Here is a 22,474-nt window from a genome sequence, read left to right on the forward strand (position 1 = left end):
TAATAAATTATTTTATAGTTTTTAGTTTGATGTGCTTGAAAAGCGTGTTTTTTAGTTTTTTTAAACTATATTTTATTTATTAATTAGACATAAAATGTAATGTAACATTGTTTAAGGGAGAAGCCACCGACAACCGAAAAACATTTCCCAACTAGTTCGGTAGTCAATGGGTCGTATAAGAGATGTACTTTATTTTATGTCTATAAATACGTTTTTTTTATTATATTTAATAATATTAAATTAAACACAAAAAACATGACAATGCTTCATCCAATTTGATCAATCCCAAGCTAACCTTTTACGCGTAATCCCAGTTTAACCTTATCAAGTATATCGCAGGTAAATAATGAATAATAAAATATAATTATGCAATAACCACAGCGTTCATGGGTCAACTGATACGGGAAGGCTATTACGAAGATGCGAACTCGCGAAAATAAACTTTGTGCGAGCGCTATAGAGTCCATTTAACGATGCAGAACATTTAATACAATTATGTACTATTGTTTTCCACTAACATGGTTCAGTCGTGAGAATAGTAGACTAAGTTATATCCAACTATACCTTTATACTCAGTAAGTGGGCTATTATGAACATCAAAGATTGTACAACCTATAAAATAAAGTGTGTTAAAACAATTCCAACATGAGTTATGATTTTAACTTTTAACAGTTTTTTTTATTAACAATTGACGATCACTCTGAAAGAAGATAAATAGAAAGAAGATCGCTATTTATGTACCTTCATAAATAGCTAATCGAAAAAAAACAAAGCTCTCTATCTAGAGATGTTAGGAGGTATGTAAGAACAGACTTTATTATGTGTATTCCAATACGTATAAAAAACGGGATAAAGAAATCTCTTTTTAAATTCGAAACTATTGATTGCTTGTTTTTCGACATTTACGCTACTCCATGAAATATGTTGTTCCTGTCTTATGGGAGGCTACTTCAATCGCCAAACAAATAAAATGTACTAGGTAGTCTAGTAATTAACAAATACAACAGCATCACGCACTAATCTGCATAGCAACCCACGTGGCTTGAACAAGATAATGACGAATACCTGGAGCAATTAACGAACCCCTGGTTATCAAGCGGATCCCACTTGGGCGCAGAAATTAAAATCATCACTGTTTACACCCAATGGTAGCGAAAACCCAAATGAAATTTTAATAATCTCTACTACTTCTGGACTTACTTATTCGTTTTTATATGTCTAGGGAATTGTCAGTAACAGATCTTATATATATGCTAGTTTATTTATTTTAGGTATTGAACGTATTTAACAGCTTAATTGCGAAGCAGCAAAATGGAATTACCTACTTATTGCCGAATGCTGTTTGCTTGAGGCTTTAGTTTCTACCAATATTATTGAACGAATTTCACAGTTTTAAAGACTTATTTTATATATTAGTATTATTAAAAAAATGGCTTAGAAATACTGTTACTACGTTAGTTATCTATCATGACCAATCATTAAACCTTATTGTACCCCCCATCATAACCAATATAAATCTCTCTTAATTTCTCACATCTAAATTTAAATCTATCGGCTACTCCGCTAATCTGCAACGATCCTTGTAATTACATACGATTCCCAAGTTGTATACCTTTTTTTTTATGTCATAGCGGGCAGCTGAGCTGGTGGTTCGCCTGATGGTAAACGATCACCACCGCCCATGAACATTCGCAAAGGTAGTGCCTCTGCGAATGCGCTGCCCGGTTTTAGTAGGTAAGGGAAAGGGAACGGATTCATGACAGGAAAGAAGGAATGGACTGGGACGGGTGAGGAAAAGGAAATATACCTCACACACGTGTTACACTACGGTGTAATGGGAAGCCAGCTAAACGGCTAATTGCAGCGGCATTATAATCGCTGTGGAAAAGGGATTTCTAAAGTGAACACGTAACTCTTAATCGAGTTCCGTCTGTTTGACTAACATACTGGGTTTTACTGCCCAGGATCGTATGAGACTTGGGCAATGTAATTAATGGATCCACGTAACTGGTGTTCAAATGCAATTCTCTTGAACAAGTTCTTGTATTAGATGATAAGGAGGACAGAAAATAGGAAGGAAATCTGGAAACTTTAGATACTGTTTCAACGTCAATTGGGCAGGAAATGTAAATAACACGTTTGTTGAACAAACCTATGTAATCTGATCAAAACCCAGCATTTTCCGAGTAAGTAAATGTTGGTACCATGTCCAGAACAATAGTAGTATTAACGCTGTTAACGCCAATGCGGGCTAAAATAGTGTGTCTGGCTATTAGCAGTAGAATTCAATATTGTTTGAACCTCTCCAGTTTATGAGCTCATTAATGCTTCATTTGCTTTAATTGTTTACTTAACAATACTGATTTAGCGCTTTTTTAAACCATCACATTGAGAACGTTTTCTATTTCAGGGGGTATCTTTACCAGTTCCTTTAATTGATAAAATTAAATTTACACAAAATTTTCAAGTTAATCATATCCAATATCTACACCATATTTATGGATCCAATAAAGAACCTTTTTCATTTTTATTTTTTAGCCGTATTATCATAATTCAGAACCGTTTATTTTCCTACCCAAAACACCTAGAGATTATAGTAAGAAAATATAAAAGAAAATATATTGAAATGTATGCGGAACTTTTGAATAGCCTCAGGAGATAGAAACGATGAGAAAAATATAATGCTACCCGCACCAAGGGAAGGTTCTTAGAAAAAGAATAAACGTGTACTCATAAGCAATTTTATCTTAGAAGTGCTTGTTTTAGGAAACTTGAAGGACATAGTAACCCTTCTCCCTGGCCCGCTTTAGTGATGTATCGTGATCGAGGAATATATACTTCATAAACCAGAACTCTACACATGTGGCAGAACAAAAGAAGTTGGATCTCGAATTTTCTAAATTCTGACTTGTTCATCAATTATAAAACATCTAAATTGACCATATATATAAAGTCATGTGAGAAAATGGCACGAAGAGATTGTCTATGTAATTTTTGATGTAGCATAAAACATTAAGTTCACCCATTTTCTATATAGATTTTAAACTTAACTTCTTACAGTACCATAGATTTGTACAATAGAGCTGACATCATTACTATTTAATATGATTTTAAAAGACCAACTCCACAGTTTGTTGCCGGAACAGGCGGATAATATTAAATTAAGTCTGCAATATCGTCAAAACTGATGATCCTAAAGTGCTTCTGAGGATAAGAAGTCTAGTTGAATGTTGAAAACATGTTTGTGTTTTAGTTTGATTCGAACTTGAATTAATTTAGGAGCTGTATAGTCATATAAAGTCTAGTTATATTGCAATATTGATCACTAAAATTGATCTCAAAAGAGTTATCGTCATAACAATCGCTAAAAACGGTAAGTACCAGTGATAAAAGTATCAAATTATCAGTCATAATTAAAATTAGTATCAAAAACAATCCATACCGTGAGTATATATCCTCTCAATATTGTAAAAAGTTAAGTAATACAATAATAATAATTAACTTCCAACTTGACTGAGATATTGTGTTTTTGCGTTAATCATTAGACCGAAGAGACGGTCGCGAAAAAGGTTAAATTAATTATATCAACCTGTTTTAATTATAACACTCGAAATAAATGAGCTGCTATTTTGATTTTATTTGTATACAATTAGAGCAAGCTAGTTATATCATTTTACAGGAAACTTTTTAACATTTTTTACGTTATGGTTAATTATTTTTAGAACTCTCACAACCTTATGAATGACTCTAAAAGTTTAAGAAATTTGAATAAATACAACCACGTCCTATGGCTTGTAATGAGTAGAAATTATTACCTTTACCTTAAACGAAGTAGGAGAAATGAATCGAACATGTGAAGAATAACAAATGAACAATTTATAAAACAATTGTTATAGGGCTATTGGTCATACACAGAGCCGTTTACACGTACTCTACCGATTGGATACAAGTCATTTATGGAGTGGTTTACTTTTAAGGAATGCAACATACGCTTTAAGAATTACGATTGCGAAAGTCCAGTTAGTGGCGACGGACGCGGGCCGGATCAGTATAATACACTATTGAAATGAAATCTAAGGCTTCAACGCTCACAATACGAAACCAATAAATCAAGTATGCAAGATATTACGTACCTATTGCGAAGCGCACGCCTTCATAATCGGGTTATAACAGATCCATTCACAAGACACGGATGTTAAAACAAAAAAAAAATACACCAACTCAAAACACAACACAAAATTAACAAAAACACTAAGTTAGCTGGCGGCACGGTGGCACACGGTTTCAAAACATTTTCTGGGGGACATGACAAAAAACTTGCACAATATTTGAACAGATGGGCATTTATTTTCGTTGGTGCGCGACGTAAGAACTCTCGCACTTCGAACACGCCACCACCCACGAGGAAGGAATCACAGCACTGGACCGGAATCGTTTGTTTGGCTGCGTTCTGTTCAGAACGATACCTCCATCTCTTTCTAAACAGTTTGTTAAAGCGACACCTTCTGGTCTGTAAACGAAAACTCTTAAGTTTACAAACTTTCACGCAGTTTGCTTTTGCCTCCGGGGTTTGTATACGTCACGTTGCTTCTTTCTAGATGACGCTGTAATAGAACAACACTAGAATTCCAAATACCTTTACTCTATACTGATTGTAATGATGTATATAAAACATGATATAACAAAATACTAAATAGAAATGTTGTAAAAGATAACTATCTTCTATTGTATCACAAATATATAACGTATCTGTATAAGATTCTGTAATCGTCAGGCATAATTCAATGTTTAAAACGCATTTACGCCTAATTCTTTCAGACTTCTTGCCATTGCTGACACTCAAATATTTATTTGTTTAAATACAAATTCTTATAACTAAAACTTTCTTCTAAATTATTATTATAGAATACTAGAAATTCGAGAATATCTCTCAATTTATCTCCAAAACATCTTTATCTTATCCTCAATTTCATTTCAAAACCACTTCTGAACCGGTTTTTTAAAATTATCAACAGGTACAAGAACGTAATACATCTTGCTGACTTTAGCAATATACACTTTTCGTTTTAAATATAATTAGTAATTCTCGTAAAAATTGTACCCAGCATTATGATTTTCATGCAGTGTTTATAGCTTTGCAAGCCAGGCTACTAGTCATTCATCAAATTTAAAGTGGTATTTGATTTTCTCGCATCGCCAATAAAATTAGTGTTTAATTTGATTTTTGGTTGTCGAATGCAACCTGTTAAAAATAGTTGTTTCACCTTGAATAAAATGCTATTTTCGATTGGATCGAAACGTATCTCCCTTTTTTTACTTGTAAATTTTTCTCATTTCTAAAATGGGTGAAGAATTTTATAAAAATTCTAATTGCAATAAGAACTGGATGATGAGATGTAAAATAACACATTAGGTACTATTAGGGTAAATATTGTGTATTTTTTTTTTAATAATAAAGTCTTTATTAAAAGTGTTAAATACATACAATTAAATTCTAAGGAGACCTAGGACTGCATCTACGCTTACCAGCAGGCGTAATCGTGGTAAAGCGCTACCATACTGTTCATTAAAAAAAAAACCTACTCGAAAGGATTAAACTTTCATAATATCTTCCATCCACTCCCTTAGTTCAGCAATTAGATCGACAGTTTGTCGCGGAAGCATCCTAAAATCCAAATTTCCATAAAACCAAGAAAGGAAGCAGCCTGGAGCGAAAGCGATTTCCACTCCAAAGAGAATTGAATAAATATACGGTAATGCAGCTTGCACTGAATATAGGACCCGGAATATCGCTAGTCGCTATAAAATAAAATGCTCGAATAATGCACCATTGAAACTACATGGACATGTGGCAATTATGCCCCAGCAGCTCATCTGTCTTGCTCTTGCAGCGCCAAAAAACCACAATAAGTTTACTCATAGCAATACTCCTTCTATTCTCTATTACTACATTAGTGGCTAACCTTGACAGCTAGCAAACCAGGGTCCAAAGCTTTAAGTTGCTAGAAAGGTCATGTCAAATTTACCAGATCAAAAGTTTGCTGAAACCCGCTGATTGCATAATTAAATAATCTTTATCATTATGCAAACAATAATGGTGAAAACGTTTTAAGGCAATCAAATCACTTTCCAATCAGAACGGCTTAGTTGGACACTGGTGGTAATAGAGATATATAAAATAAGAATGTAAATTCAAACAATTTAAAGAATATGTATCGTCGAAAGAATCGTAAACATTATATGCCCCTCGCCAGATTTGTATCTGTCGAAAAATGTTATCTGTAACCTTTTCTTGCAATTTAAAACATGATTTTTCTTTCGATACTTTCGTATAATGCGTCAGGTGTAGGTTAAAAGTCAACGGAGTCCCGCGGAGGTTTCACTTAGAAATATGTAGTTTGAGGGAAACGTTTCCGCGAGATTGTAATCGATATTAACTATTTAACAGAGACATATACAAGAGAATGAAATAAAATACAGATGACCATAAAAAATATGTATTTATGATGTGAATGTCCATAATCAATTCTAATTTTCAAAAACTGAAGAAAACTGCAAAATATCAGAAATATTCGTAATTTATGTAAAATTTACTCATCTAAACACTAACGTAAAGACACTTTACAATTTAACTCTGTATCGGACAGTTCTGACACCACCCTAATTAAATTACTGTTTGTAAGCATATTTTTTGGTTCATATCCTGCGGAAATCCACGATTCTAATATTTCAGTACTTGGTAATAGAGTTCTTAATGTATTCCTTATGTAAATATATGCTTGTGGGGAATATCTGTACACACTTAACGCGAAATTCTTCAAATCGTCCGTATGTCTAGTGGGCATGGCTAGAACCAAACCGTTAGTGTCCTCCTTCATTTTATCTTGCAATGACAGCAATATTCTAGACTTCTTCCGTCTTTTCTGATTGAGTATATTCTTCTTCATTTCAATAACCTCTTTGAGCCTCGTTAGAAATCTGCTCTGTCGGTTATAAGCCCGCATTGTGTACCTATATTTCTCTTTCATTTGAACAGCTTGTTTTTGCATTTTTTGAACTTCCGTAAAGAGTTTCAGCACTTCAACATTTATTTCTGTGTTCTCTAATCTATCAATGTTTTTACTGGAATGTGTCGGTCCATTTGTTAGGGGTCTGTCGTTCTCATCACAATCCATTTCATTGTCGTTTTCAGAATAATATTCTTGATCGTCATTGTCTAATGTGTCTTCATCAATGTATTCCACCTATAATAAAAAACGTATTGAAACTCCCTGGTTAAAATTAAAATAATCCAGACGACATCAAAATTTATAGAAGTAAGATATAAGATAACTGTAATAAATTGTTATACTACTCATATTTATCTGAACAGTTGTATTTATTTAAGTTATGAATTACTTGAGGAAATGAAATGAGATTCATTTCAGTTTGTATGTGTATATCCACTGGGAGTGGGAAGAGAGGCTTTTGCCCAGCAGTAGGATAGTCATGGCTGATTAATAACAATAATATTGTGGATAACATCATCACTGCTTCAAAAGGTAAAGGGAAAACAGTGAGGAAACTGGAATGTCCGAGAATCTAAAGTTTGACATCTGCCAACTCGCACTTGGCCAGTGTGGTAGATCACTGCCTGAACCCTCATAGGATGCCTGTGTCCCAGTAGTGGGAACATATATGGGCTAATGTTGATGATGATACATCATTATAAAAATGTCAGATTAAATTGCACCCAATAAACCAGAGGCCTACAACAGAAAGCATGGTAAGGTTGGCTTGCCCGGGTCCACTGCATTGGTTTATATTAATTAGGTTTCTACCTTTTCTAAAATTTCTACTCTGAATTTACTTTTTCATTTTAAAACCTTACCTCTAAGACATGTTTAGGCAACTTCAGCGATGGCACTGCCTTACGTATAAGCACCACAACATTATTTGCATCACACTCAAAACAATCCACAGAGAAATGCTGTACGCAAATATAAGAGTAATCTGTTGGTGTCCAATTGTTCCTGCCAGTTAAATCTGTCCATATTTGCCTCAGATTGGGGTCCTCTGGAAATCTATAATGAACAAGTATTTATTATTCCACATTTCTATATGCTTTGACAGTCTGATTTGATAAATTGTAAAAAGTCCATCTCTATACCAAGTATTCATTTAATTTCTTTCAGTAATAATAAATTAAATTGAAATCTAAGAATAATTTTAGATACTTGTAGACATTCCATTTCCTGTTACTATAAATCTTTTAACAACATCAAGTTCTATATTTTCTCCAAAATTAATAGATCGAGTTTTATTTGGAATTTTAAATTTTTCGTTTATATTAAATAGATATAATAGCATAAACAAAAACTTACGGAAAAAATGAATCGAAGTTAAAATTCTTCGATTCTTCGCATCCTAAAACAGCACACGTTTTTGATATCTGTGTATCAGCGTCACTATTTTGCTTCAACTCAGGCGCCACCTTAGCTAAAAATTAACACCACATAACCTTCAAAAAAAGCTTTTAACGAAATTCATCCAGAATTCGATTACTATTTTAATACAAACCGATGGGCGTGGACTTGGGTTTATCATCACTTTCTTTAATTTTAGCTAAACCTTGACTAAAACTCATATTTCACAATTTATGATCAATCGGCGGGATTTCTGGAGACACTTTTAACAAATTATTTACACATAGGTACGCCACAGACAGAAAAATTCACATGACTTATTTATATGGTGTTCGCTAGAGTCTATATAATGTTTATTGTTTCAAATTGTAAGTAATTAAACTATTTCTAAGCGAAAACTACAGAAAAAGGAAATTAGAAAACTAGTAAAAGTCTTTCGCTTGTCGGTTTTCGACTGTATTGCCACTTGCCAGCTGCCACTTCTGAGCGCAGAATAAATCACAGATTAAGAACTAGTTACTGAAATTAAAAAAAATATTTTAGTGGTGTTGGACTTGTGATCACAGAGTGAACAATATACCGGCAGTAGTGAGTAAAAATATAAAAAATATTCCCTGCGGTTGTGACTAGCCAAACTAATGAAAACACATCAATGTCTATCAATTACTGTTTATACCTTATAGAAAAACCGCAGAGTATTCTAAAAATAGGCATTTTGTCTACTCGATTAATTATTAATCAATAAATGAGTTGACTTAATCAGTCTCCGTTATTATAATAATTTATAAGTTGGAATTTCAGATGAGAAAAACAACCGTGATACCGGTTATAGATTTAATAGATATCCTTCATAAAACGAGCTAAAACCTAGGGTCTTTACTTGCAACCGATAACAGTTTAAGTAATAATTAAGCTCAGAATCTCAGACCAAGACTATTTATTATGTGGGCCAAATTATTAATTCTATTTGTTAATACTTAAAGTATCATAAAAATAGTCTGCTGTCTATTTACATATTTCATTCAGCACTACCAATTCCATAGACAATGTGTTAGAATGACATTGGCATATTATGCGTGATCTGTATTCTGTAATATGCAGTAATCGCAGTGATATTCAATAAACGCTAAATACGTAAATTATTTTAGGAAACGAAAGGATTACATGTTAGAAAATGGTTGATCCTATATTTGATTACCAGTTTAGGCTTATTCTAATCGGCGACAGCACAGTGGGGAAGAGCTCCCTGCTAAAGTATTTCACAGATGGAAAATTCGCAGAGGTAATTTCCTTTGTTTTTGTTGATATATTTTTGTCGAAAACGTTATGTAAATTACGCATTACATTTTAGCTATCGGATCCCACTGTTGGAGTTGATTTCTTTGCGCGAATAATTGAGGTTCAAGATGGAACGCGAATTAAACTTCAGCTTTGGGATACAGCTGGACAAGAAAGATTCAGATCAATTACGAAATCTTATTATAGAAATTCAGTAGGCGCCCTTCTAGTGTACGACGTATGTAATAGGTCGAGTTTCGAACACATACCCTTGTGGATGATGGAGGCAAAGCGACATATAGAGCCCCACAGACCTGTATTTGCGCTTGTTGGCTGCAAGATAGATCTGGTTGGAACAGATAACAAAAGTGGTGCAAGGAGGGAGGTTTCATGTGAGGAGGCTAGATTGTTTGCTGAGGAAAATGGTAAGTTGTTTAAGTTGTTTGTTTTTGAGACTTATAATATTAGTACTTTTATTACATATTATATAAATTTATAAGTCATTCAATACAAGAGATCCAAGGTTTAATAATTTTTTGATGGTTTTTAAACTTAATGAAAACTTTAAATCACTGCCTGTATTATCATTGTAAACAAAAACCCTTTCAACTTTTAAATACTATGTCCTGTATGAATATCCTTTGTTTTGATCAAAGCCCTTAACCCTTTGGGTTCTACATTCATAAACCTAATATACAATCCAATGTACCAAGGAGGCAGTATAATAAATTTTACTTTGTACATTTTTTTTATCAAAGATATTTTTATCTGTAATGTTTCTTAAGTGTTCACAACCTTGGATGTATTTATTTAAATTCAATGTAAGTAGGCCTCGCCTAGTGTGTTTATGCATATGTTCAAGGTTTAATTTCCAAATATATGTCCTTGAATTTATAAACTTCTTTAGGTTTATCATTTATAGTCGATCCACAATTCGATTTGTTTTTTTTTTTTAGCGTTAGTGTAATGCCCATAATAGCCAATCAATCAGGTATTGTGTACATTGCCAAGGGTGAAAGAATTTTGAAATTGGTCCAGTAGTTCCTGAGATTAGAGCGTTCAAACAAACTCATAAACTTTATATTATTAGTTAGATAATTGTTTTTATCTTTTCATCTCTATTTATACTCAAGGCTATAATACACTTACAATATACAAGCACACAGTATAACGGTTCTTAAAGATACAAGCAGACAGCTTCCAATTTGTAATCTAAATGCATGATTCTAGGTTTGCACCATGTAGAGACATCAGCGAAAACGGGTCTAAATGTGGAACAGGCTTTCATACTAGTTGCTCAAGAGGTATACAATCGTATACAGACTGGGGAATACAAGGTGGAGGACGGATGGGACGGTATCAAAACAGGTTTCAACCGACCAAACGGTATGGACTTTAACTTGCTCGAGGCAGAAACAGTGCAGTCTACTTGCTGTTAAGTTTTGCATGTACACGTTTTGGGGTTGTCGTTAAAAAAAGGTTGGGTGGCCTTACTTGCAATGTTTGATACTAAAATTTTGACTTGATTTAATTAAATACGTCTTTAAAAGTGTGTTGGTCAAGAGTTGGTATTGTTTTATGTGATACTGTTGAGGAAATTTATTTATTATCTATGGCAACCCTCGTAATTTATATAACCATAAAATAACCGCAAGAAATGTAGATATGATGCACAGTAATGTTAAAATAGTGTATATTATAGTACATATTATAATTAGATTACATTCAATCAACTAATTTTATTTTAATACTAATAGTTATTGTTTTATATGAGGATTAAGTACTAAATGATTCAATAGGCGGAAAACATTATGCGTCTCTTTAAAATTGCACAAATTCTTTATTATGTTCATTAATCACATGTCCGCAAATATTTGGAACTAATAATGCTATTTCACTCTCACATTTACATAAGTACAAAGAGATAGAAATGTCAATCTACTACTAAATTATAAATATATGCATACAATTTTCTAACAAATTTGCTAAAGGAGTGCCAATAAATGCAAAACATTGCACATTTTTATTTTATGTACATAATTTTTAATTAGCACTTAAACATAATCCCAACAATACGACCAAAGAGTTGGATCTTTTGTTATTTATTTTTTATTACACAATTTTTAAATTTAAGCTAACATACTAACAAAATCTACGATTTGTAGTGAAAAAAAAATTGTACCTGCAAAAATAACAATTTGTATTGTATAATATAATTTTTAAGAGTATCTGTACTGTTGTTGTAGGTAAAACATACCTATATCCTTTTGTAAAAGCTTAAAATCAATTTTAGAGTCTGGCAATGTAATAAAATATTTCGTAGTGGCAGCAAGTACTGGATTTATTCGATAAATTCTCATAAAAAATTGTTCATGTAACTTACGACGCAAAAGTTTTGGAAACATTTCAATAAAAAATATTTATTGTCTATGCATCTGAAACTGTGATGACATAGGAAAAATAAAAAAATGTGGCATTTAACATTATACGTTATTATAAAATAGTGTATTTTATTGTAGACATTGTGATTATACAATCCTTTTATTCTCATGCAAGGTGCAATAGTATATTGTAAGATCGAATTTCGTTTGTCTACACGAAGGACTCGCTGTTTATGAAGCAATTAATAAATTGTCATAAAAACGTAAGGATACAAACGTACGTACTTCTCCTTACATATTATTTTGATTTGTATATTAACGTTTTTACTCTGTGATCTCCGAAGAAACGCATGTATTGTCTATAATATACCTTATTTTCAAACATTAGATCTATATATTTTGTTGATACCTTAACAAAGTTAACATACGCTAATTTTAGTCCCTTTTTTGTACGAAACATACTATAATAATGGTGTATCATTGGTCGGAATTCGAAATTCGATCTTGCCCCCAAAACCAAATTTACTACATTATAAAATATGAGTTGCCATCGTTAAAGTAGATTTTTAAAAGAAACGAATATTATTGGCCATGTGATACTAAAACATCGTGAGTTAAATGACAAAAAAATCATATATAGTATAATAAGGTATTTACGTAAAGGGTAAACGGTGCGAACCCATATAAATACATTAAAATTGGGGTGTTTAAATTATGATTTGGAGGAAAGGATGTACCGTCCAATGTACATGGGCGTATAATATTTTATTACGTGACACGAAATAGATGTTGTTGTTATAATTATAATTAATAAATATAGATAAAAGTATCACGCACTTTGATTTAACCATTCTGTATTCCAGATCCAATTTCCACAGGTTGTTTAAAAGTCTGACACAAGTCTGGTTTGTTAACTTCAACTCCAGAACCTAGACAATCCCTGCTAATATTATCCTACTATCCTACTAATATTATAAATGCTTTGCTGCTCTTTCACGCAAAAACTACTGAACCGATTGCAATAAAATTTGGTACGTAGACAGCTGGAAAACTGAAATAAGGGATACGGGGGACCTACGCGGGTGAAACCACGGGGCGCAGCTAGTAATTTATAAATGCGAAAGTGACGCTGTCTGTCTATCTCTTCACGCCTAAACCACTCATCCGATTTGGATGAAATTTGGTACAGATATAGTTTGGGACCCGAGAAAGGACATAGATAATTTTTGTCACGGTAGCCCATGGGAACGGAAACTATGCGGGGAAAACTCCGGACCGTTTCTGTTTTGATAAGGCGATTGAAACCACGACAAAAAGCCTCTATTAATAAAAATTAATGACCAAATGTGCCGCTCAGCGTAAAACTCGAGAACGACGCCACCAATTCGGCTAAGAAAGACTTATTGAGAGAAAAAGATACTACGGGTGAAGTTGGGTTGGCCGCTAGTAACAGAAAAAAATACTTTACGAGTTGCATATGTGCCTAAATAATAGTCAAACCAGCACAGTCTTTGGCTAAAGCGATTAAGAGCAGTCGTTCTAGGACCCAGACAGTTTTTTTTATGACTTATCCTTCTAATTATGTATTTAACACCTATATGAAACTCGATGCCCGAGTCAAACTAAAGTTAATAAATTATAATTTAACCAAGATAATGAAATTAAAACAGGGCGTGACCTAAAACTATTTCATTAATTGCGATGTCCGATGAATTCTTATCTCTCGAATTTTAATGATATCCTTTGATTTAGGTCATGGTCTATGAACTTTACAAAAATTCAGAATAAGTTTACTCCTATCTAATTAAAGATACTTAGTTTATCAGTATCCTCGTTACCTTTTACCATGGTTGCCTGGAAGAGATCACTTCTAAGTGATAAGGCCGCCAAACAAACTGTCCACTTTCTTTTTCAACTTTATTATAATAATCGTTATTATTATTATTTTTAAATTTCCTTCCATGTACAATCTTGTTGAAGAGTTAAATAAAATAATAATAATAAATACCTAGATTATTTATAGGATTTATGATCTCCTTTTTTGCCAACTAAGCCTTAACGAAGTATATTTTAGATGAATAAAACCTAAAAAATTGTAAATAAATTAAAAAAGCAGAAAAATAGTGACAACAATCTGATCACCTCTTTTTTTTTTTTTGAATTTTGGCATTGTAGGTAAATGTGGATTGAATATTATGGGTCTTTCTCAGGAATTATGTCACCATAACTGTTAGAGATAATCGATGAAGTTATCTCTAGCTTCATGGGCTATGGTTATTCAACCATCATCTTTATCATACCTACTATACTAAAAAAATGAATCATCATTATCAGCCCATATATGTTTCCACAGCTGGGACACAGGCCTCCTATGAGGGTTCAGGCCATAATCCACCACGCTGGCCAAGTGCGGGTTGGCAGATGTCACATGTCGTCGAACTTTTGATTCTTGGACATGCCGGTTTCCTCACGATGTTTTCCTTCACCGTTTTAAGCATTGGTGATGTTATCCACATGTGCAGATAAATTGAAAAATCAATTTATTTCCTGCACGCTCGCCCGGTCTCGAACCCCGACTTATCGATTTTGAAGTCCAAAGTTCTCACCAGTGAGCCACCACTGCTTAAAAAATTAATATTGCTGTATAATTGATTTTTCTCGATATTTCAAATTAAAATCCATATGACACCACTGATTTGCTGATACTGTTATTAATAAGGATGATTAATATAACAATTACACATTTTACAAACAGCGAGGCGAAAAAGGAAAACGATTGTGTTGTGTGTGCACCTACATGAATATTTTTCTAATATTTTTAGTCTCATATTAAATTTTGTGTTGACTGTGATTATAAGTTGTCAAATCTTCAATGTCAAATGTCAATATGACTTAAATCAGTGGTAATTGGTAACAAGTTTATACTCTCAAGTCCCAAGTTTATGCTTGAATTCTTAAATAAATAATGTGTTTATACTAAAGTGTAATTTCACTAATAATTTAAATGTGCAGGTGTGATCATCATGTCATCTAGTCGTTCAAAATCATCGATACTGGACAAGCCCCTTAGTAAAGGAAAGGGTGAAGTCTCATTAGCAATTTACGCCCTTTTCTTTTCAGAATTAGTACAATATTGTCAAAATCGTTCCCATTCCATCCAAGAGCTACAAAATAAGTAAGTTAAATATGCTTTGAATGTGTTGAATTTAATTATTAATGTTAACAGAGAAAGCGATGAAGTCTCATCACATTATTATAAGTCTTGACAATGGCAATAATTTACCAGTATTTCGCATGGAATTTTTTATATCCCCTTCCAATAGATAAATTTTTCATGTTCATGTGTATTTGTTTCCCTATTATTGTGTGGTTGTTGATATTAGTTATTTGACAAAAAAAAATGTTATTTATAATTTCAGGTTGTCTGAACTGGGTCAAGATGTAGGCACAAGGGTGTTAGATTTGTACTTTGTGAGAGAGAGAAACAGTAAGCGTGAAATAAAGTTGTTGAATATGTTGTTGTTTGTTAAATCAACACTTTGGAAGGTAATTCAAAATATATCAGTGTTAAGTTTTGTTTTTAAAATATGTATCTATTTATATAGATAAACTATCAATCCAGCCCCCTTCCAGCCATTGTACCTACATATATTGCCTATAGCACTCCAGAATTATGTACATATTCACATAGTAGAAAACAACTTCTTTATATAGTATAACTATTATTATTTATTAATATAATATGCTTGTAATATTTGCATATTTCAGGTATTATTTGGTAAGGAGGCAGATAAATTGGAGCATGCCAATGATGATGAGAGGACTTATTACATCATAGAGAAAGATGCACTAGTGAGTCAGCAATTTAATTTATATAATTACTTATTCAATATATATGGATAACTGAATGGATTTGTGTGCATCTATAATTTTAAGAAATGTCAGAGTCATACAAACCATAAGATTATACTTAACAATCTATACAAAAGAATTTAAATAGAAAACATGAATTACAGGTAAACAAGTTTATAAGTGTACCAAAGGACAAAGGGTCTCTAAACTGTGCTTCTTTTAATGCTGGCATTATTGAAGCAGTGCTCACTAGAAGTGGTTTTGTAAGTAACATTTTGAACACCATTCTTAAATGTGCCGAGAGTATGATTTGTTAAATGACAATTATTACTAGGACACTAATTAGGACTAGTATGACTTGTAGGAAAAAAGTGACATAACATAAACAAGATACACCTGTTTCACTGATCGATTTTCCATATGGACAAGGAGGTGATCAGCCCTCTTGTGTCCTGCTGACTGAGATTTTTTTTAATGAGTCCACCTGGTATCGAACCTTTTAGTTCAACTCTCACAGGTTAACCACTGTACTAACAGCTCTGACTTGTAGGAGATATAGTACAATACGATTGTAGTAGTATGATGCACACACTTTTTCTTCACTTTAGTCTGATGTCAAAGATAACTAATACAAGTACATACGAATTGGATTCAGGATTAACTTTATGACGTAAAAGAGGCCAAAGCTCTTTGAAAACGTATCTAAAACTTTGAAATGCTGCTAAAGTTTTTAATTTTAATTTTATTTAAATTTTTTAACTGACTTCAATCAATTCTGTAATTGGGACATTCAAGAAAAGGATGATTATGTCACTCAAAAGCCAGCAAAGCACTTGTAACACCATTGTTACAATTATTTATGGGCTGTGGTGACCATTTCACTTCAGGTGACCCACCAGGCCATCTTTAACTTGAAATGAAATGTAATGAACCAAATTTTGTATAAAGTTTGTATGTTCGTATGTATTTCATACAACTGTTTTAACTTATGTTACGAATAAAGGATGTTCTCAATTAGTAGTGTATTATTTATTTAAATTTTAAACAATGATTTCACCTTTCCAGCCAGCTAAAGTAACGGCACACTGGCACAAAGGAACAACATACATGGTCAAATTTGATGATGGGGTCATAGCAAGAGACAAGTCATTGGACGATCGATAAGCTTTATGTAGTATATAGAGTAATGTTATGTTAAAGTGTAATATGTATTAAGTATGAATAAATGTTTTGTTTACTTCATTGTTTAAGTTTCCAATTTATAACTCAATTCAGTTTAATCAGATTACTAAGCTGATGCTTTGCGTCTATCTGCAAGTAATCAACCAATAAGTATATCTGAACAATGTAAATGAAATACAGCAATTTCAATAGAAAAAAGTTATTAAGAGAATAATTGTATGCTGAAGCTGCAGAATAAGTTAAAGGTGTGTTAACATAAATACCACTATGGTTACTGCCTCATTAACAAACGTTTTTCTATGCAGGTAAAATTATCTTATGTATAACAAAATAAAGTGAATGCAAATGCCTTTATTTATTTTCAATGTCTATTTCAATTTAAAAATTCTATCGCGGTATCGAAGTTTACCAGTGCGTATAGCTTGTTCGGTATCTGAACGATTTTTATAAATAAGGAGTCCATAAGAGAACATAGGTATCACAATTGCACATGTCGCCCACAATGCATTACCCACTGTTGGCTTGAAATAATCAAACTTACATGCTTTCATTGACATATAACGCTGCAGGGCTGGGTCGAACTAAAATATATATTTCTAATTATTTATATATTACTAAATATTTAAACAGAGTGTAATATTTAGAGCAACATATTTGGTCGATATCTATATAGAAATAATACAAGTTTTATTTTTGAAAGTTCTAGCTTCAACGACTGAACTCTAGACTGGTCTGTTTTTAAACATGCATTTTTGATTGTCAATAAAATTAATAATATTGTTCTAAATATATAACTTGATCTCTGGACTGCCTATCACTGACCAATATAAATATACATATTGAATACTCATGCTTCAACATGCAAAAATCAATTGATTCTTCACCCAATCCTATAGATTATTTTCACATAAGCCATTATATTATCCCATATGTTTCTGTGAGAAACAAATTTTTATTAAACTTGTACACATATTGCTACTTTAATAATACTAACAACATATCCCGCTTCTTGACTATGTTTACATGGATCCGTTCTTAGTTTCAAAAATTCTTTCCTGAATTTGGCTCTTCTTTCTATTTGAGCTTTAATTATTCTACATTCAATATCTGAAAAAGCGTAGTCGCACATTTTGCATGTGTTTATTTAAATTTGCAGTAATATTGACAGAAGTGTTTTGAAATAATGTCAAACTTTAATTTTGAATATAGAACACTTTGGCAAGTGTTAAGGCGCTTATAAATTAATTTTTTCAAAGCGTATACTACATCCATATGTTATATCGAAAAAAAAAATTAATAAATAATAGAAAAAGTACGATATACAACTGATTTTATTTATATTTAACTTTTCGACATCTAAGCATATTTAGTAGATTAGCAAATCACTGAAGCTTAAACAGCCTGTCTCTATAACGAAGTTCTCCAGATCGGACCTTCGCCTCACGGTCCGTGCGCTCTTTATTCATCACATATCCATACAAAAACATTGGAATCACTATAGTTGCTATTCCAAAAAGAGCATTTTTTCGGTTCGGTTGAAAATGTTCAAATTTCGTAGCTTTCATAGAAATAAATCTTTGATGTCCTTCATCGAACTGAAAGAGAAAAAAGTTAAAATTTGCTGTGGAAATTTAAAAAAAATTATAAATTACGTAATGAAACTCACAACATAACCAGATTCCGCAGCATGTTTAAAAGGGTTTGTTCTTTGTTTAATGAATTCACGGCGTAGTTCAGCACGCCGTGCGGCCTGTTTTTTGATTAGTTCGAATTCGGCTTCAGATATTCCATATTTCTCGGCCATTTTAGCACGAATTGGACAAAGTTATGTTAGAAATCCATACAACCTTTTTGCTATTTACAATAATGTCATATCTAGTGACATTAGTAATAGATAAAGTGTCATTTACGTTTTTTTTTGTAAGTGAGTGTTGTCTAAAGTCTGCCGAGCGAGGGTAAAAACAATATCGTTGTTCTTTATGGTTTTACCAAATTTTTTGTATGTCTTACCAAATTTAAAAATTACCTATTGACACTATAAATATTCCAAATGTGAAAATTTATCTTTTTTATGTTTGATTGAATAATTAATTTGTTATTAGTTGAAACTCACATTTTGTTACTTTTTTAAGAACATTACGTTTCTAGTTCTTTTTATGGCACTGATGGTAAGCGCTACTACCGCCCATAAGATATGACATATGCAGAGGGGAGGCATCGTTAGCAAACCTAACGCTTGTACAAATTCTTGAAATGGAATGCGATACAGAAAGGATTGACGAAAATTATAAAGGGTTGGACTGGGAAGGGAAAGGAAAAGGATACAGGCCTCCAGCTTTACCACCCACCAAACGAAATAGAGAAGGATGCTACTATTTCACGACGGTTTTCTTTTTAGGTCTGGTACCTTCGACAGTGCAAGCCGTGCAGAAGTGTGTTCGACTCCCACTATTAAATAGTAAATTTAGTTTAATATGAAAAAGGGAAAACTATTCTCATTTATAAGAAGTAATTTTTATTGAACTGAGCAAAATAAACAAATCGGTATTATTTATTCGCCCAACACTAAGCCATAGACAAAGCTGGTTTGTTCATTTCCGGGTGCAGAAGAAACCATCTTTTTGATTCCCCTTGTTGTCGTTGTCAGATCGGCGATTTTTTAAAAAGCCGCAACCATGGGTCGTATGCACGCACCTGGGTAATTTCATTTGATTTTTATACTGTGTAATGATAATTATAATATACAAGGCAAAGTTTTAGGATAAATAGTGGTTTAGTAAAGCTGGTGAAAACATAACCTATGTCAGCACACATGGCATGCCTTATGAGTGTATTTTTGTTTCAGCAAGGGTATCTCCCAATCAGCATTGCCTTATCGCAGAAGTGTACCAACTTGGTTAAAATCCACCGCTGATGATGTTAAGGAACACATTTTTAAGTTCGGCAAGAAGGGTCTTACTCCCTCACAAATTGGTGAGTAGATTTCGTCAATCCTCCTATATTTTTGAATGTAATTTATAATGTATTTAATTAATGATAATTAACGCATGCTAAGTTTAACCTGTCGGTTGCCAATATAAGAACAGGTAATATTCTATGAAATAAATTGATATATTATCAACATTATAATGATATTTAAAATTATGCGTTTTGTTCCTATTTAGCAACAGAGTTAAAGATTATGTACATAATACTTTATCGCTACCAATAATCAACTTAGACCAATTTTCCAATTTTCAATAGCCAAAATAATATTTATCTTTTGACTGATGATAAATTGTGTAATGAATTAGAATTAATATATTAATAACCTGCTAGGATTATGTATCTAATATCGCTTGTCATATGGCTTACCTAGAAAACCAATTAGCAATCTCTCTCTCTCTGTCATTCATGTACCACTTCCCCTTACTTTAGCAAGACAAGTCCCCCTGCGTCAAATATGTGGTGTATATAAGCAATCCTCACTTCAATGCAATCCCTAAACATGTTTTTTGGTCCTTTGCTCAATACTCACACAAAATTAATGATTGCTTAAATAATAATGATAAAGATGTTTAATACATTAATTAAACAAAATAGAATATAAAAATTTTATTAAATTTGAGAATGCTGTGCCTAGCCTATAGAACATGTCAATAAAGGGTGTCTATTAGATTAAAATTTTGTAAGATACTATGTTTATCTCACATTTCAAGAGATTAAATGTGAAGCAGAAAGTTATAATTAATTACCAACTGATATGATGAGGTGATTTGTTATCAACAACAAATGACAAACTCTCAAGTTACCTAAAATTCTTCTACTTTTTAAAATTTATAGAAATGTAATAGAACTATACAGCCCAGCAAATATGTGTACCATACTTGGTACTGTCCTTAATAGCTGTATAGCATTAAATGCAATTGATTTATACAAAATTCAAATATCAAAAAATAATAAGAAAATTATGAAAAGGGATATCATTGATTTTAATTTCTTTCTTTCACCCAAATACTTTAAAATTTTATTAATTTACGATTCCAGGTGTCATGCTTAGGGACTCCCATGGAGTGGCCCAAGTCAGATTTGTCACTGGCAAGAAGATCCTCCGTATCATGAAAGCTATGGGACTCGCCCCAGATCTACCTGAAGATCTCTACTACCTGATCAAGAAGGCTGTTGCCATGAGGAAGCACTTGGAACGTAACAGGAAGGACAAGGACAGCAAATTTAGGCTCATTCTTGTTGAGTCAAGGATTCACAGACTCGCCCGTTACTATAAGACAAAGAGTGTGCTGCCTCCTAACTGGAAATATGAATCGAGCACAGCATCTGCCTTAGTGGCTTAAGTTAATAAATTTCTTAAATACACTGTGGTGTTTTAATTTGAACTTAAATAACCAGTTCACAAAAAATCTAACAACAAATCAAATAAAAAATCAATAGTATATTTTGATGTTTATAAATGTTAGGTAATTTTTGTAGATCAAATGCATTAAATTGTATAAATATAAATTTTAAATTACAAAACATCTTATGTCTGACACAGGATTTCATTTTTAATTAATATGCCTGTGGTGTCACTGCAGTGGTACCTGGTAAAAAGTTGTCAGACATTTTTTTTTAAAACATTCACAAATTAATGCACGTATTTTTTTATTCCTTTATTTAATTTACTTATCTTGTACAGTACTGTAACAGTAGTGAGGGTTATCATACTACAGTCACTCCCAGCAAATTTTCAACACAATTTTCAATGCTGCACAGACTTTAGTTTTACAAAACAAATATATATTACTAGCTGCGCCCTGCGGTTTCACCCGCGTAAGTCCGTATCCCGTGGGAATATCGGGATAAAAAGTTACCTTTATGTTATTCCAGTTGTCCAGCTGTCTATGTACCAAATTTCATTGCAATCGGTTCAGTAGTTTTTGCGTGAAAGAGCAACAAACACACACATCCTTACAAACTTTCGCATTTATAATATTAGTAGGTTGAATATAAGTTACTTGTGAGATATCGGGACACTTGCAACATTCTTTGTTATTAGATGCTTTGGTAGTAACTTTGTAATCTGTGGCCATTCTGTATTAACGATTAGAAAAAATTCCCATTCAAAGATGTTCTACAGTACATTTCAATAAACATAAGATAGCATTGAAAATAAAAGATTTCAGTTCATAAACATGATTTATTACATATGCACATAATATTTATAAAATACAGTTATTACTTATCAATATTTTTTTTATCTTAAATATTAAGTATAAAAATCTAATATAGATTTGACATAGTAAACAACCATTACTTTCTCTCTTCTAGAATTTAAGGCTTTTTTAAACATAAGGGTTCCAATTGCTACCATCTTCAGGGTGCAAATTATTAGTTATTAAT

General features: G+C 32.5%; 7 protein-coding genes across 8 annotated transcripts in view; 3 read left to right on the forward strand and 4 right to left on the reverse strand.

Moving 5' to 3' along the window:
- LOC119834007 overlaps window positions 1–4,417 on the reverse strand; it is a 45,448-nt gene extending 41,031 nt beyond the window's left edge. The window contains exon 1 of the mRNA XM_038358278.1: window positions 4,134–4,417. The gene's annotated coding sequence lies outside the window, so the exon portion shown is untranslated. The remainder of the gene's footprint in view (window positions 1–4,133) is intronic.
- Window positions 4,418–6,481: 2,064 nt separating this feature from the next.
- On the reverse strand, window positions 6,482–8,896 carry LOC119833976 (THAP domain-containing protein 1-like). The gene is made up of 4 exons (XM_038358237.1): window positions 8,560–8,896; window positions 8,364–8,478; window positions 7,871–8,063; window positions 6,482–7,244 (listed from the first exon to the last, which is right to left on the reverse strand). The coding sequence occupies exons 1-4, from the start codon at window positions 8,624–8,626 to the stop codon at window positions 6,606–6,608; spliced, it is 1,014 nt and encodes a 337-aa protein (XP_038214165.1). The 5' UTR covers window positions 8,627–8,896; the 3' UTR covers window positions 6,482–6,605.
- A 570-nt stretch (window positions 8,897–9,466) lies between these two features.
- LOC119833880 (ras-related protein Rab-39B) lies at window positions 9,467–12,179 on the forward strand. Its single transcript, XM_038358097.1, has 3 exons — window positions 9,467–9,687; window positions 9,757–10,108; window positions 10,914–12,179. The coding sequence occupies exons 1-3, from the start codon at window positions 9,580–9,582 to the stop codon at window positions 11,120–11,122; spliced, it is 669 nt and encodes a 222-aa protein (XP_038214025.1). The 5' UTR covers window positions 9,467–9,579; the 3' UTR covers window positions 11,123–12,179.
- A 2,766-nt stretch (window positions 12,180–14,945) lies between these two features.
- LOC119833857 (trafficking protein particle complex subunit 5) lies at window positions 14,946–17,166 on the forward strand. The gene is made up of 5 exons (XM_038358061.1): window positions 14,946–15,239; window positions 15,484–15,610; window positions 15,833–15,916; window positions 16,081–16,179; window positions 16,982–17,166. The coding sequence occupies exons 1-5, from the start codon at window positions 15,088–15,090 to the stop codon at window positions 17,078–17,080; spliced, it is 561 nt and encodes a 186-aa protein (XP_038213989.1). The 5' UTR covers window positions 14,946–15,087; the 3' UTR covers window positions 17,081–17,166.
- A 1,245-nt stretch (window positions 17,167–18,411) lies between these two features.
- Window positions 18,412–19,006, reverse strand: LOC119833858. Its single transcript, XM_038358062.1, has 2 exons — window positions 18,765–19,006; window positions 18,412–18,693 (listed from the first exon to the last, which is right to left on the reverse strand). Exons 1-2 carry the CDS (start codon window positions 18,900–18,902, stop codon window positions 18,481–18,483), a joined length of 351 nt encoding a protein of 116 aa, XP_038213990.1. The 5' UTR covers window positions 18,903–19,006; the 3' UTR covers window positions 18,412–18,480.
- Window positions 19,007–19,652: 646 nt separating this feature from the next.
- On the forward strand, window positions 19,653–21,451 carry LOC119833889 (40S ribosomal protein S13). Its single transcript, XM_038358107.1, has 3 exons — window positions 19,653–19,796; window positions 19,944–20,071; window positions 21,125–21,451. Exons 1-3 carry the CDS (start codon window positions 19,774–19,776, stop codon window positions 21,427–21,429), a joined length of 456 nt encoding a protein of 151 aa, XP_038214035.1. The 5' UTR covers window positions 19,653–19,773; the 3' UTR covers window positions 21,430–21,451.
- An 871-nt stretch (window positions 21,452–22,322) lies between these two features.
- LOC119833992 (TM2 domain-containing protein CG11103-like) overlaps window positions 22,323–22,474 on the reverse strand; it is a 1,837-nt gene continuing 1,685 nt past the window's right edge. The window contains exon 2 of one of the 2 annotated variants that reach the window (XM_038358260.1): window positions 22,323–22,442. In XM_038358260.1, the coding sequence (XP_038214188.1) occupies window positions 22,417–22,442 (26 nt within the window). In that variant the 3' untranslated portion in view covers window positions 22,323–22,416. The remainder of the gene's footprint in view (window positions 22,443–22,474) is intronic. The other variant, XM_038358259.1, reaches the window with a different exon arrangement.

The sequence above is a fragment of the Zerene cesonia genome, chromosome 18 (assembly GCF_012273895.1).
Source record: "Zerene cesonia ecotype Mississippi chromosome 18, Zerene_cesonia_1.1, whole genome shotgun sequence".
Taxonomy (NCBI): Eukaryota; Metazoa; Arthropoda; class Insecta; order Lepidoptera; family Pieridae; genus Zerene; species Zerene cesonia.